The sequence below is a fragment of the Thunnus albacares genome, chromosome 14, assembly GCF_914725855.1.
Source record: "Thunnus albacares chromosome 14, fThuAlb1.1, whole genome shotgun sequence".
Lineage (NCBI taxonomy): Eukaryota > Metazoa > Chordata > Actinopteri > Scombriformes > Scombridae > Thunnus > Thunnus albacares.
The window spans coordinates 10,858,982-10,876,127 of NC_058119.1; the positions used below are offsets into that span (position 1 = coordinate 10,858,982).

At 43.6% G+C, this 17,146-nt stretch overlaps 1 protein-coding gene across 1 annotated transcript in view; it reads left to right on the plus strand.

Moving 5' to 3' along the window:
* Positions 1-564: 564 nt before the first annotated feature.
* unc5b (unc-5 netrin receptor B) overlaps positions 565-17,146 on the plus strand; it is a 50,264-nt gene continuing 33,682 nt past the window's right edge. The window contains exon 1 of the mRNA XM_044373634.1: positions 565-1,453. Coding sequence (XP_044229569.1) covers positions 1,366-1,453 — 88 coding nt within the window. The 5' untranslated portion in view covers positions 565-1,365. The remainder of the gene's footprint in view (positions 1,454-17,146) is intronic.

A 17,146-nucleotide genomic window follows, 5' to 3' on the forward strand; every position in this document is an offset into this window, starting at 1 on the left:
ACCCCTTACCTCTGTTTATTTGTGATGGAGCTGAATGTTCTTCAAATCACTGCTTTTTACAAAATATATTAGCTTTAAAGCACCCAGCTTCAATACTAAAGTAATACTCACCTCTTCATCATGACCCCGCTGTGGTGCCCACTCACCAATCAGGCAGTAACAGCACCACCGGGGCCCAGCCATACAGGAAACGACTTTCATAATGAAGAGTGCTGCAGAAGATCCAGTCAGTCCTGATCCTCACTGGAGATAGGCTCATTTATGAAAGGCTGCTCTCTTGTGGCCACCTGGAGTAAAATATGATCCAGAGATGCTGAAAGGATGGATTGACAGGAAATAATATTCTCTCATAAACCAAGGTTGGTGCTGCTGATGTTGAGATATAGATAGATAGATAGATAGATAGATAGATAGATAGATAGATAGATAGATAGATAGATAGATAGATAGATAGATAGATCCTAATAATTTCAACCTCACCTGTCTGCAGTGAGACCTTGGTGCCTGCAGTCTGCTGAATCCAGAGCAGAGCAGTGCGCTCTAGGGTCCGGGTTTTCTATCTCTCCCCTTCCATCTATTTCCTCCTGGCTTGCTACTAGTTTACCTTCACTTGTTCAGCCTTCACTCTGAGAGGAGGAGGAGGAGGATGGTATGTGATTGGCCAGGCGGGAACTGGTAGTCCGGAGGCTGGCATTGTGCTCCGCGCTGATCCCCGTGTTCTTGTTTACACCTTGCGGACGGGGAAGACACCCATGGGCCCACAACAGACTCTGGAGTCCAGTCTGCAATGAGCGCGGCTATCTGACAGCATCTCCCCGTCGTAGCCTACTTATGTTGTAAGATTGCAAACCAAGTTGTTTTTTTTTTCTCTGGGAATCGGACTCTCCCGTCTAATTGCATCTCTCCATTCAGAGCAACGATGCGTCAAACTTTTTGGTGACTTTTGTGGCACCTCTGCTCTTATGGCTCCCAGACAAGCCGGGTTTAAGTGGAGCTGGAAATGAAATCCACCAGGAATACTGCCGACAAATTGTTTCTTTATATTCACATGGTGTGATATCTACGGACCTCTTCAAACTTTGATGACGGGCGGAAATTACACATTTTCAGTCTTTCTCAGACACTCTCAAGCTGCTCGGTGATGGATGTGTTTTGAGCGTTGCAGCCTATTTGCGTCAAAAGTAAAGAGTGAACTATTTACCAAAACAACGAGGTCCAACATCATTTACTGGACTGGTTAGTATTTTATTCTCTCCTGATAAGTATTTCAGGAGCAAAGACTTCTTTGGAGAAAAGACATTTGGTGTGTCAACAGCACGCTGTGTGCACTACCCGGGGCGTTTCGCAACGGCGTAGCCGGAAAAGATGCTCTCTGCTCGGATGCAGCGTGACCAAGGTCTCGGTCCTCTGGTGCTTCTGCTCCTGGTCGGAGGATATGTCGTGTCTGGCAGCGGTAAGTTTTGAAATTAAATACAAGTTTGGGGTGTAATAATTTTTGAAATACTGTACACATGTCACATGGCGCATCATTTACAAAACACACATGCGCGCACAAACGCGCACAGAGTTCTTGTTTTGTTTATTTTGATGAGATCAAGTAAAATGATAACACAATAATCAGACTCTGCCATTTCTCATCCGTGTCCAACCTCCGAGTGCAAGTTGCATTAAAATGTAACTTTGGACCATGGGAAGAAAAAAGATGCCCTGGATTATAGGTAGTATACCACAGTGCAGGGGTCTGGGGTCGCCTGCTGTCCAGCACTTTTTTGTAACCCACAACAAAGTCTTCAGCCTTACAGTGGACCCGAGCTCAGAGCTCCCTTTTCTACTTGGAGCGGAAAAATCTAACTCCCCGGTGCACAGGGAGTAATGGTTTTGCTCCGTGCCTTCGTGGCCCCTCCAAAACGAAAAAGCAAAAGCCTCGTGAAAAGTTAAGACAGTGCACTTGAAGTGCTCCGGGGAAGATAAATTTTGTCTTATTGCGAGAAACAGCATCTAAATTTAGTGACTTGTTTTAAGCTTGGGTGTACCAATTTGCTTTTGAATTTCTGAATTCACTCAGTTGATCATAAAGCATTTATACCTTGTTACTCACTGTTTCACTAGACATAGTATTTCAGTCTGAACAGTGCAGGCTTTGATCAGGGCAGAGCAGACTTTTATCAGTGGATTGCCCAGCCTTAATGCCATCAAAGACTGCTGCCGGCTCTCATGGCGATGAAATCACTTGGCACACAGGACAGGTCAGTGTTGGTAAGCTGATGAGACAGGACCTGGATACCAAGGTGACACTGCCCATCTCCAGTGTTAGATTAATGACTACCTTTAGTGTGGCCTAGTATAAGGGGAGCCTAGACATTTTCTCCCCTCCCTTTGTCAGATCAGATTGAAATACAAGGCAGAAATCTGAAGGTTTAGTGGATTGTGGATTAAACTCGGTTTACAGTAGGAAAAAAAAGAACAATGCGGACAACAATGAGTGCACCTCTAAGGATGCTTTGCTAAAAGACCACTACAAGAAATAAATCTGACACTGTTGTGAAGAGGTCAATTTTTTGTTAATGACAGCCGTAATCTTTTAGAGGACGCACTATCACACTGTCCGTCCATGTCTGTGGCAATTTCTTTGAATGCCAATAAGACCCCCCCACTACCCCCCCCCACCCCCCTCATGTGTGTATTATTCCCTGAACAGGCGGAGCAGAAAAGCAGCTTACGTTTATTAAAATTGTGGACTGTTCTGAAATCCTTGCATGAGAAATGAGAAACGTTGATGTAAACAGTTGAGGATTGCAGTGAGGTCCTGTTAGGGGAGCAGAGCTGGGAGGAGGGGATACTGGGGGACAATAGCTCAGTGTGCCCCAGTGAAGTTTCTGTCTGGGAGAGAGGATGGCAGAGATATATTTAGGGAATGCATGATGGGACAGACAGATTGCATTTATCTTTCCTCCCATTGTGTGTATATCTTTCCTCTGCCGCCTTCCCCCTATCCCTCCTCTTTCAGTCTCTACCTGTATTGTGGATGTGCTGAGCTCACATTTCTGCAATGGTGCTCCTCTTTCTGTGTTGACATACACATTAATTACCCAGACTGCCAGGAACACTTGTCTGGAGTAACTACCCTGCTGTCCACTGCCTCTGTGTGTGTCATTATTAATGACTTCATCAGAATTAGAAAACCGACATATGGGAAGTGTGTTAGCGCTTTGTTTGTGACACATCAGGATTAAATGTGGAGACCATCAGGTGCCCAGGAAGCTCTGAGGGGTGAAGGGGCAGGGGCCCAGTCCGGACTGGGGAGTCAAGACAGGAGGAGAGCGAGGCTGAGGGGAGCGAAGGGGCAGCCGAGTGTTCAGAGTTAGGGAGCGTAGCATGTCAGACACTCCCATAGAGAGCTGGATGAATAGTGACACTCTTCTAGGACGTGCTGTCTCATTTGTGTTAAGTGTGGGAATCCTCTTGTTCCTAAAATAACAATGCAGCGACTGCAAGAAGACTCACATTCTTTAATATATATGAGCAAGTACAGTAATAGGCTACACTGAAATATTTGTTGCCCTGCTCTACAATTTGGTCAGAGGAATTCTGCAATTTTCTGACAGCTGAAGTATGAAGATTTAGATGCATGAACAGAAAGGAATGTGACAACAAAGCTAACCTCGAACAAACACCAAAGTAGATTTGGCTTCAAAGACGCTCAACAGATTGAGATGTCAGATTAGATTAAAGTGTCTCTGAAACATGTAGTCATAACAAAAGTGCTGCCAGGCTGTTGCATCTGCAGAGATTTAGACAGGTGGTTGGGCACTGTGATAAATAAACAGACAGACAGCTCTCTCAGGGCCAGGCCACAGGCTAGACTAGTTCCTCAGGCAAGTTCTGGTGGCAGACCAGACCAGGCCACACTCTGTCCCGGAGCAGTGCATTAGTTTTATGGCCGTCAGGCGGCAGGGGATGGGATCGCTGGCCAGCCACTGCCCTCTCTGCTGTATTATTCATACGTGCAAAGTGGTCTTTGTTAATATTTAAAATGTGCTTATGATGCTCAAATTCTTGACATCAGAGACAGCAAAAGAGAAAGAGGTGGTAGGGGACCAGCTGCTTGGCTCTCATCGGTAACTGACCTGGATGGCTACACTGGGTAGTGAAGAATTTTAGGGTACCAATAGGCATTTATAGACTAGATAAAAGAGTGGCAGTTCGAGCAAGTGTGCCAATTGCAGCCAGGGGCTGTTGCAGAGGATGTGTGTGAACCACACAAGGAGAGGGGTTACGCAGTGTATTGCTATCCATCTGAAGAGTAAGGAAGAAATAACAGAAAGAGGAGATGGAGGAGAAATGAATCCATGAGAGACACATTGAGATAGATTGATCTCAGGGCATGGCTTTTAAATATCCTTTATGAGAAAAGTACGAAGAAGAAAACTCCATAGCAGTGGCATTCAAGCGTCATTAAACCTCTGGCACAGGCTAGAGAATGAGGCAGTGAGGTGGGGGCGGGGGGATAGGTGGTAAAGAATGAGAGGAAGGGAAGTGATGTGCAGCAGCAGCAGCAGGTTGAAGCTAGCAAAGCAGCAGAAGAAACAGTGGTTAAGAGAGAAGGATATTGTTGAGGAGGGAGGCAGAGGGTGGAAAGTGAAAAAGAGACACACAAATCCACTAGGGGGATGTTTTTATTAAGGCTCTTATCGATGGAGAGAGCTCACAGTATTAAGAGTGGACATGTTTAATGCTTTGCCAATAATGTGCATGTTAGACCGCACCATAAATCTGCAGCAAACAGCAAGGGCTCTGAGGAAGAGGGCAAAACAGCGAGGTAAATGGAGGAGGGAACTGACTATAAAGAATGGAAAGAGGAATTAGTAGCAGAAGAAAGTTTCGAGCAGAGATTGGCAGACTCGAGATGAATATAGTTTTAAGCACAGGTCATTATTTTCTTCTGCAAAGACTATTTGTTCTCAAAGTGTTTGGAATCTGTGGTAATAATGATTTAATCAATATTGTGCCTGCCAACTTATTCAAACTGTGTGCTATTTAAAACGTGCACAAAAATACTGTATGTAATTATCATCAAGTGAAGCTATTTAAATATTTCATGTAATGCCTTCTTGGATTCTGGTTAAAAATGTCTTGTTTATCTCACACCAGATGGTCTCCCCTACCTGTGAGCCTTCGTATAAAACTGTGATAAAATGCAGGAATGTTTCAATTTATTCCAGACATTCAAAGCCATTCATGTTTGAAATGTAAAAATGTTTTTGACCAAGCTTTTTATCCCAAGGTCAAACTAGTTTTTCCCCAGTAATGACAAAATGTATTTTATTCTGTGCATGACTTTTGAAGGCAATGTTTCAAAATAAAACCCTGAATTTGCCATAGTTCTTGAAACAGCCAGTCAGTGGAGTAAAGAAAAGTTGAAGCTGGAGTGAGAGAGGGGGATGGATGGCTTGCTGGACCCGGGGGTGGAGGAGGGAGAGTTTCGGTGGCAGATGGGAGCTGAGTTGCTGCTGGGCCGGCAGTGCAGGGTACCCCCTGCCCCTCTATCCTGCCCTGTGGGGGGAGATGGGTGGGGCAGACAGGGAAACAGGAAGAAAACCTCTGTGGGGTTCCATTGTGCTTTAGATGAATAGGAGACTCCAGAGAGCTTTTTCTGCCCCTTTGTGTGGGGTAAAGGGGGGCAGCAGCAGAACACACACATTCAGAACTCAGTCACAACTTCAGCAGGAACTATACTAGCATGCGTGTGTGTGTGTATGAGTATGTGTGTGTGTGCTTCTTTAGAGGTGTGTTACTGTTGCATAACCCACTCATGCACAGGAAAAGACCACACCTGCTTGTTTTAGCTCCAAAGTCTCTGATTCTCTTGCTGATTGATATACTAAGACATGCTCACTGACATCTGACATCAAAAAGAGAGCACCCACCTACACACACACACACATACACACACACACACACACACACACACACACACACAAACACACACACACAAACACACACAAACATACACCCACACATGCAAAAAAGAGCCACATCCTCTGACGAAGAGGTAGCATTTATGTGTATAATGGTGGAAGACCTGCTGGGTCACTTGGGAGGAGTGAGTGAGCGAGTGCAGGAATTTTCATTTAAGATCTCAGCAGCACTCTGAGCATCGTGACCAATAGGATCAGGATTCACTACGGGGGGTCACGCCAGATCCTGAACAACCCCCTTTACCCTAAGATGGACACATACACACACACACACACACACACACACACACATACGCACACATAATACAGACGCACACACTTGGTAAAACTGGTTGCACTGAGGTCTATAGATCAGAGGCTGTGTTAGCACTTGATTGGCTGTGCTGTGGTCCAGCACTCTGCGTGTGTCCTCATCTAAAAAGGGAGTTTTTCAGGCCATGTAGATTCCCCTCATCTTCTTAGCAGAGGCTTTTTTGTCTTCAAAAGGCAGTTGAGCCAAGTCCACTCAGAGCTTAGACCCCAGCCAATCTCTTAATGCTTGTGTTTGTGTCTGTTTGTATCGGAGTGTGTCTGTATAGGCTCAGCTAACCGGAGGGAAATTCTCCTTAAAGCGTTTTTTCTGATTTCGTCTCGTGAATTTAGCATACAAAGCTACATTTCCCCACATCCACATTAATAAATTGCCTTCACTTGTCCCCATTTCCCCTTCCTCTTCCTTCAATCTCTTTATAGTCTCATCAGGGGTATTTATAGCTTTATAGTCTCACATATACCAACCTCTGTCATCCATATCTCTCTCACTCCATCATTTTTTTTTTCCAGCCAGCTCTCTGGCGGAGTTTGGGAATTGCTCTTTAGAAGGCACTGTGAAGAATCCCATTTCTCTGAGCGTAACGCTTATTAGGGTCCCATCTGCCCTTAGGGTACTTATGAATGTGGGGGGTGTTTGGGTTGTCGTGGGTAGGTAAAGGAGGGGAGTGAGGGGGAGAGCTTTGTCATGCTTGTGTGTAAGTGGATGTGGGTGCCACTGGGGTCTTGTGCAAGGTGGGAAGGGGCTTTTAACACTGCAGAGCACACACTGAGCAGCTGGTGTGTCTAAAGTAGGGGAATGACACACAGACCTACCCGGAAAGACGGGCGTGTTGAGCGTACGTGCGTGTCTCCGGTTGAGAGAGGGAACGGAAATGATCCTTCATCCTTCTGTCTGCATGGCAGGCAGCTAGGCAACAGCAGGACTTTCAAACAACTTGCAGTTTTTTTTCCTCCCTTGTGTTTTAAATCAAGGCGAATGATGGTTAATGGGTGTGTGAGTGTGTGTGTCTGTGTGTTGAGGGGGAGGGAGAACTTGGTGGGTTTCGTGTGATTAGCTGCATGTCAGTAGTGTGCTGCTGTGTTATTTAATGTCTCTGTCTGTAATGGAGCGGTGATTGGCCACTTAATCAGAGGTCAACAGGGGCACATCCAGATCTTTCCTTTCCTTTCTCCTCTCCTCTCCTCAGTTTGTGCTAAAAGGAAAAAGTCTGCTGTTCAGTATCTATCTTCATCCCGAAAACATATGCAGACACACACACAAACACGCACAGCAGGGGTAGTAATCCCTGTTTCTGCTCACACACACTCTTGGAGCACAACCATCGCAAAGAGTGAAAGAATGAATTCTGCCCTCATCCACCCTTTAATTCCTCCACCCATCCTCAGCTCCAGGACTTAATTCTTACTTCTCCTCCAGAGGCTTTGACTGGGAGCATCCAAACACAGTAAAGATTCTGTTCTCGCCTTGGATGCAGGTCTTAATCAAGGGCTGACAGGCTCGTCTTGGCTTGCTTTGTGTGTGTGTGTGTTTGTGAGTATGAAGTGTGCAATGGGCGCATGCTGATGGGAAGCCAGCCGTATTGCTCAGGTATTACTCCCTTTTCTGCATGGGTCACAGTGGGGTCACACTCCCAGTCTCAATCAGCACACAGCTCGCACATACACTGATCATTCTTGCTCTGGCAGGCTTTCTGATTGCACAGGAGGAAACCTGGTTTATCCGCCAGGTGTATGCGGTGTACGCTACAAAATGCCACCAGACATCAGTCGCTGAAGAGTGGGGAATCGTTTTAAATGAGCGCCATGTGTGAAGTAGCGAGACGAGGTCTGGTCTAATGTGGCAGATGTACCTGCATGTAATTAAGGTTAGATTTAAGTGTATGAGCTCACACACGCATCAAGTGTGTCGGCGTGTGTGTGTTTCAAGCCTCTTACCTGCTGCTGACCAGATGGGCTCAACAGCCGACCTCACGCTCACCTCTCCCCGCCACTCTGCTTAGATTAGCTGGTGAGCTGAGCTTCATAATGGACACATCAGCCCCCACCCTCTTCCCCTACAACACCCAATCTTTGACACACACACTCTCACACACACACACACACACACACACACACACACACACAGCCCTCGTTCTTTATGTAGGATATTTAGGATGACGATATGCTGTTTGTGAATGTGTGTGTGTGTGTGTGTGTGTGTGTGTGTGTGTGTGTGTGTGTGTGTCGCTGGTTGGGCAGCACCCATGGCCTGCTGTTTATGAGGATTATGAAAGCAGATGGACAGCCATGCTGACTGGTGAGGGTTCATTAACTCTGGGTGCCTCTGCTCTGACTCCACCGCTGCTGTTGCTCAGCTTCACTTGCCTCCAATCCGCTCAGCAACAAGAAGTGTGTGTGTGTGTTTCTGTATTTGTGTGTGTGTGTGTGTGTGTGTGTGTGTGAAAGAGAGAGATTAGGTACAGCAGGTAGGGAAGGCATCTCACACAAGCAAATAAAAGCTATATAGATGTTTATTGATCGGGGATAGATGTGAGCTTGAAGTTACTGCTTGATTGGAAGCAGTGCAGTGGCTGTTGATTTTCGGTTGTTGTGCTCTCTGGCGTCATTATGTTAAACTGCATACAAATGAAGTTAAATTGTACTGACATATTCCTTGTGTCGTTTAGTGTCAAAGAAGAGATGTTGTACATGAAAAGCAGCGAGAGAAACATGTTTCACGTGATCGCATTGGTACCGGCTGAAGAGTTATGATTTAGCATGATGCAATATGCTCAGCAGAGGACCATTTCTATGGCATTTCAGTGCTTTGCTGGGGGAGATGAATAGGTATAGTTATAGTGGGTCATTAAACACTGAGCAGTGTCTCTCTGCCTGCGTCTTCAACCTTCACGCTGCAGCCAGCCTCTGCCCTCCTCTTACATGACTTAATAAAAGAAACATGGATCACGCAGGGACAGACAGACATACCTGCGGAGAGCCAGACAGACAGAAGGCAGGGCAGATTCCTAGGCAGATGGGTTGTTTGGAGCCCCTTGGAGGCCTAGGCGCCATCAGACAGACAGAGCAGTAGTCAGTCACACAGTGTCATGCAGGGTTGGAAGGGATGTGACTCAGAGTAAAAACACAAGGGAAAGAAGTTCAACAGGGCAGGGACATAGGTCTGCATCTAATGATTATTTTCATTACAAATAATCTGTTTATTAGTATTATTATTATTAAATAATAGTGTGTAAGATTTAGGGGGATCTATTGGCACAAATAATGGCAGAAATGGAATGTAATATTCATAAGTATGTTTTAATTAGTGTATAATCACCTGAAAATAAGAATTGTTGTGTTTTCGTTGCCTTAGAATGAGCCCTTTATATCTACATAGGGAGCAGGTCGTTTTCCACAGAGCCAGCCATGTTGCACCACCATGTTTCTACAGTAGCTCAGAATGGACAGACCAAACGGACAAAAGGTGCCTTTCGTGTTTTTCTCAAGTTTCACGCTTGGAAGGGGGGGGTGAGGGGAGGCATTATCAGTTGGTTGCAATCTGCAACCTCACTGCTAGATGCCACTAAACCTACACACATAGCAAAAAAACGCTCATAACTATTTTCCAGAGTCCAGCGTGTCATCTTTAAATTATTGTTTTGCCCAAACAACAGTCCAAAACTGAAGATATTCAGTGTACGATAGTGTTACAGGAGGTTATTTGCCAAATAATTTCTTGGCCAGTCACAGTCATTTCCTGGAGTCTCTGCTGGTTGCCTGGTAACCTCACGGTGACAACAAGACTTCAGGAAGCTACTGTGCCCGGCTATGAAATAGTCCTACATATAACCCCCATAATACCACAAAATGTCGTTTTTACACTTCGGTTTTTGTAAGGATTGAAAAAATAATATAGAATGGGTCAATTAGTGAGCTTTAGAGGTGCTAGAAAGCAGATTTTGTTAGCAATTCAAAATCTTCATTGATTTTTATTATTTTTCTCATAAGTCAATCTGCCAGATAAGTCAATCTGGGTAAAACAATCTGCCAAATGTACATGCTTCACCTGTAATTGTCCTACACTGTCCAACACTTAACAGAAGTCAAGAAGTCACCTCCTGTCAATTAGACAAATGACGTTAGTCATTAGTTAGAAGTTAGAGCAGTGTGACGAGTCAATTGGGCTTGAAACCCAGTTTCTGATCAAGGAAATAATAATCATAATACAATTAAGGTAAAGAACCTAAATTTAAGCTATTTATAGCATGTGGTGACATTTCTAAAAGTTGATGGCAAACAAGCTACAAATTCACAATTTTGAGTTTCTTCTACCTTTTAAAGAACAGATATCAATCCTCTTGTCTAACTCTTGCAAGACTATAAAACTTTATGAACAACGCAAAGATCCTTCAGATTACCACCTCAACATAGCTTCAGAAGCAATGGGAAATCATTAAGAGGTACAGCACCTTTCTGGTGTTTTGCCCCTGGGGCCTGTAGAGTGTGCCCTAAAAAATACTTTTTATAGAAAAATATTGGAGTTTTACAGTGGAACAGAGACAGATTGTAACTTCACTGCCACTCTTAAGCCCTTTGCGAGGAGGTGAGGGAGTCTTTTGTAAGATTTAGGCTAGGAGACTGTGAATGGCAGAAGGAAATAGAACATTTATGTGTGCATGTCACTGTCCACCCACGTCTCTTGTCAGTGCCAGTGTGTGTGTGTGTGTGTGTGTATGAATGCCTGCATATGTGCACGTGGTCTGGTGAGTGTGTGTGCTGAGATGCTGTCGCTCACGGCGCCCCTCTTTATGCTCTTGTGAGCGTGAGTTTGTGAGTGACAGTTATACAGTGATGTGAAGTGTGTAAATCTCCTTCCGTCTAAAGCTCTCAGCAGTGGGCCTTACATTAGCACAACAATTTACACATCTGTCCTGAGGCGAAGAACAGGCAACTCGGATAAAAGTCTCAAGTCAAAGAGAGACTGTGTATGTGTGTGTGTGTGTGAGAGAGAGAGAGAGAGAGAGAATTTGGTAGAGGTAGGAGAGACTCTGTAAACAAGAGACAGAGGAGGTTTATTAAAACCCCACCACCACTCACCATCCTTTTGTCCTTCTATTCTTTGTGTCCCTCACCTCCTCTCCTGCTCTTTCAGTCAGAGGAGCGATTACATGCCTCTGTCTCTCTTGTCTTTCATCTCTCTCTGTGAAGACAAGGAATGAAGGTCTTCTGTGGCGTGTAATTACACAGAGACATCCTGGATGAGGGCGTCTGTCTCCACAAACAAAAAAGCAACCACTTCTCCCCCTAAATACCTCTTGATAGGGGGAGATCTAAAAAGAGTCATTTAACTGCCTTTGATCCACCACAGGCCTCTTGTCTTTACCTGCCACTTATGAAGGGCTAATAAGTACAATCACAAGTCTATTTATTTCATTAGAAGCACTGACACTAACATATGCGTGGCTCAGCTCCAGCACTGTGGGAATGATATACACAGCTCCCCCATTCATTTTAAGCACAGTCATAATCATGACACATTTACAGGCCGCTGCTCCAGTCTTACCCATGAGTCATATTGCTGAATGATTATGGAAGGGCGGGTTTTTATGGGCTTTACATTGGTATTGGCTCAACCTCTAATTGGCCCAAAGCACATTTGCATTCTGGGAAGATAATAATGGGGCTCTTTGGAGGCACTTAAAACGAGAAAGTCATTGCACTCTGACTTAATTCCGCCCATAGAAGTGCTGATGTCTCCAGATGGCTTTTTTACTGAGTGTGATATGGCCATTTTGTGTCCATGATCATACACTTACACAATACTTTGGGAATAGCTAACTTGCTAGCAATGCCGCTGGTGTCTTGTTTTCCATTTTTGCATTATAATGTCTTATTGCTTCTTATTTTATGCTATCAAACTGAAGAGAAATGCAAATAAACCAAGCCAATATGGCATGCTTCCAGAATAGGCGTTGAAACTAATAGGTTCGTCCTGAATCTAGTTGGCAAGTGTTGCATGCCATTAGAGATTTTTCTTTTTTCCTTCACCTTTTTTCTGTTGATTTCTAAATGTGTATTTCTGTGTTGTGTAGAGGGAAGCAAAGGGAGGTCATACAGTGCAGTTTGACATTCTGCAAAGGTCACAGAGGTCAAGCAGCTCTCTGTTTGAGAACTGGAGTCGGCCTGAATGTGTTTAACATGTCTTTTTACTTGTGTAAATCCGCCCCTATTCATTGAGACTTAACTATTTCTCTGAACTCACTGGGAGATGAAGTGAGCGTTCTGGTGCAGCTCAAACAGACTCGGCATCAGACAATAGACCAGGGTCTTCTATTGCACTTAGCTGAAGCTGCTGAATAGACTCTGAATAGACCTGGAGTGGTGCGGCCATGCAGCTGCTGGACAATAGCCTGCTCAGCAGAAAGGCAGCCGGTGACCTCAAGGTCTGCTCCAGCCCTGTCCACTCTGATCCCTGAACCCTCACCACACAGAGTCAGCACTGGGAACATCACAGCAGAAGCCGAGTGAAGTAAACTGAGCAAATCAACCAAAATCACAGTTTGGAGCTCTGAACTTTGTAATACAGTACAGCCTCTGGTGGCTGGCATTAAAGGAATAGTTTGACACTTTTGGAAATACCCATATTCACTTTCTTGCTAAGAGTTACATGAATAATGTAGGCTAAATATGAAGCTTGAGCCAGCTTGTTATTAGCTTAGCTTAACATAAACACTGAAAACAGGGAGAAACAGCCATCTGGGCTCCTTCCAAAATTTACAAAAATTCACCTTCCAGCACCTTTAAATTTAACTTACACATCTCTTTTGTGCAATCAAAACACAAACAAAAATATAAAGGCAACAAGTTGTGGTTTTACAGGGATGGAACTATCTCGTGGCTGGGTGCCGTAACTTCCTGGAGTCTCCTTGTCCTTGTGCATTTGCTGGCTGTACCAAATTCCTTTTAATTTTGGCTTAAGCTGGAATTGTTTTAAACAAAGTTCTGCGTCCTGATGTTAAGATACATTTTTGATTTGGCAGCGCAATTTTACTGTTTTCAAGTAAAAATAGGTGAACTGATATCACAGACCCACCGCCTTGCTCTCTCATACTCTCAATTCCTGTGCCAGTTGTTCCTCATCTCTCAAATTGCATACTGTAGACAAGGAGACTTGTGGAAGGCGTTGTGTTTACACAATGACTAAACTATACATTTGTATGGGTTCAAGGTCCTTGTCTAACTGAGTGGCAATATGTTCTCGTAAATCTGGACTCCATTTAGAAATGAATTTACTCAATTTGGCTTCTTGACTGAAGATGTTCAGGAATCCATCCCAAAATAAACATCACTCTCACACCCAAAATCAAACACAACTTTATACAAATCCCACAGCCAAGAATGAAAACATTCACACACAAGCAATGTGGCTCCCCTCACTGCATTTTATCACAAACGGCCTCCCCCATCCCCATTTGTGTTTATTCTGGGGATTATTCTGACCTAATCTCTTTAGAGCATAATTCAGATTAGAATTTATGTTATTATTATTGCTATGTCCATTCCCTACAGTCCTGCTGGGATTTCCTGACTGCAGTAGTGCTCCTGTGTTTGGAAAATTGATTAAAACTGCTGACCACTGCCCTAGATAGCGCAGTCTCTGGAAACTGGATGAAAACATAAAAGCAAACACAAATGATACAGTGCTGCATTTTCTAAAAACATGTACTCTCTAATAGAGTGGTGGCAGTACATGCTGAGCACAGAAGAATCCTCCTGTCATGCATTTATCCTGCATTGATCCTACATTAGAAGAGCTGGGATTTTTTAAAATTCATAAATGTTTAACAGGCTACTGAAACACAAGATTTGCTTCAACCAAACAGTTAATTTGAGTTTGCCTTTTAACTTCCATAAAGAGAACAAAAAAAACTGAATTACCTGAAGCAAAAGGCTGCATGCATGCAGTTAAAGCGCCATCTGTATTTGTGTTGCCATATTGGCGTGAAAGTTGCTCAACAATTTGATATTCAGACGATATGTTTATTCTGCATTTTTAAGATAGTGTTTAAACACCATCTGCCTTTTACCTCTGTCTCTAAGCTAAGAAATCTGAACCAGAGAACCCCTGAACAGATTACAGTGTATGTGTAAAAATCACAGTGAGCGAAGAAGATTTTTAAAAAAAAGTCACTCCCATTCCTTCATTATGTTTGAAGCACAGACTGTAATTTTCTAGGTGATTTGCCAAACTCCCTTTATAATGCCTCATACTTGTACAATAATAGCTTATCATCGTCTCAATTTATTTGGCTATTGTGTCAATTGAGCCAATGACCGTAAAGTCTACTCCTCTTTATATTTTGTACTTTCCTGCATAATCTGTCACTGCTTTGTTTTCAACCTCATTAGAGAAAGTAACATTTGCACAAAAAAAGAGGAGAAAGGTGAATACATTTTTGGAACCGTAAGCACATACATTAACTTTTCACTGGCACAAAACATACACAAGGTCCCTCAGTCCCAGAAATACATGACCTGCACTTTACATAAATAAATAATAATATATTTAATTTGTACCGCACTTTTCATTCATAGTGAAACTCAATGTGCTACAGTATTAATAAATCCTTCCAGTGCTCCCATTTTCTTGCTTGTTTTTCTCAATTAAGATGAATTATAGAATTGCATTGGGGAACAGGGACAAGGAGCGCTTATTGTGATGTTACCCTGAGGCACTCAGTCAATGAGTTGGAGAAAGAAACAGAGTGCTGTGGATATTTTTGGTCTCTGTGCCTCACACCCCTCAGATTCCTAATGGACCACACGATATGCAACTTAAGTCAAACATATGAGAGCCTGTGCGTGTGGTGAAGGAGAAGTAGAAGGAGGGAAGAAGAGGAGGTGAAGCTTGGGTTTATTGCTCATATGTGGAGGCGGAGGAGATGAAGGAAGTGAGACAGGGGAGGCGCGGGGGCTTTGTTTGTGCTCGCTGTTGGGGACTTGAAGATAGACTGGGCTGCAGTGTACATTTCATTACTCTGTTATCCCCCAGAGGCCCAGGTGTGTGTCGCAGCTCCTTCTGTGGGCAGCAGAGTGCCAGATGATTAGATGAGCTGCACCTCAGTAAATGGATGCTATTGAAATGGATGCTATTGATCTCCACACCTTGTTATATGGAACACCTCAGAACGTGATGAGTCTAAGACAAGACGGCATGATGAATCTCACACTGTCCAAAATTGCCTCTTCTGCTCAGCTAACTTTCTCTCTTTTTCATCTTCTCACTCTCACTTAAGTACACAGGTAGCTTCACTTCATCCTGTCAACTCGGCTCTCCTGTGTCTTTCTGTACCCCTCTCCTTCTGTTTTTCTTCCTCCACTGATTGCTTTCAGTGTCTCCACAGCCATTAAAGTGATTGGAGACTGTAATGTATATTAATGTGCTTTTACTTTTAGAGCAGTTTTGCTGTGCATGCTATAATATTTCATGGGGAGAAAAACACAGTAGTGAGCCTATATGTTGGGTAATTAAATTGTGATCTGTAGTTTTTCTACATGCAGAATAGTCACATTCTCTGCATTGGAGTGGGGTCACCTATGAGGAACTTATCACAGATGGAGGTGAGGGGTCAGAGGTCACAGAGAGGTGAGGCCATGGCACAGGCTGAGAGACCTTTAATGGCATGTGCGTTCAGCCTTTATTGCTGTGCTTGTTTTATCAGTGTAGCGTGAGGTCTTAGTGCAGCAGAACCATGAGGGTATTATAATATTGAGCAGTGGAGCCTGGGATATGGAGTTAACAAAAGGCTGCGACCTCTGACCTACAGATTTGCACTGGATAATTTTCAGTGTTTTGTATTGATGTATTATGAGGGCACCAGTGTGAGCTATGATTACAGAACTAAACCTCAACATGAATCTTAAATGTTATTTACCAGCCTCTGTACGCTCTAGAGTTGATAATTTTTTTGCCTCATGCATATTTGTAGAGAATCTGCACACACAGCTTCTCATTTTATTCACATCAATCATTTTCTGTTTGCTTTTTCGTCTGGTGTGTTAACTATTCAAACAGCCTGTGTTGAATATCATGTGCTTCATAATGCTAACAGAGTAGCATTGAATACCTCAGATTGTTTCTCCGCTCGGCCACCCAAACATCACTCACCTACATGTTCTCCAGCACAGACCTTACATCTTTTACGCTCACTGCACATACACACACACACCAAAGCTGGTTCTTTGTTGTTGTAGAAATGGAAGTTGTGAAGTCAGTCATGCTGAATAGATTGTAAATTGTAGGAAAGATATAAACACCTTTATGTTAGCAGCCGGCCATTGTGCTTCACAAATGACCCAACTGACCACTGGCATATGAGGGTCAGGCTGTTCTTTTCTTACGTTTTCCAGCACTGTTTGGCTGTCGAGGGCCTGCGCTGTTGTTGCTGTGTTGGCCATCAGTATTAGGAAGAATGAACCAAGAGACATCTCAGGGGAGAAATTAGAAACTTTAGAAACTTTACTTTTACAATACATGCATGCTTTGAAATATATACAATCAGTCAAACTCTATTTAAAGCTGCTATAATCAATATTTTTTATATTAACAGACAACCAAATAACTACAGTGTGTGTAATGGGGAGGCTCTACAGATCATTTTAGCTTCTTTTAACTTATTGAGAGTTTACTGTTTTGGTTCACTCTGCCGGCTTTTAGCAGTGTTGTTTCCAGATGCAGCAAGCAGCTGTTTCCATCTAAAAAGCTTTAAAAACCCCACTGTTCACTATAATCAGATAAATGATGTTAGCAAATAGCGGGTGACCACAGTGTTGCATTTAGCAGATTTTGATGCCAGATCTTTCCCTCGGGAGTTAGC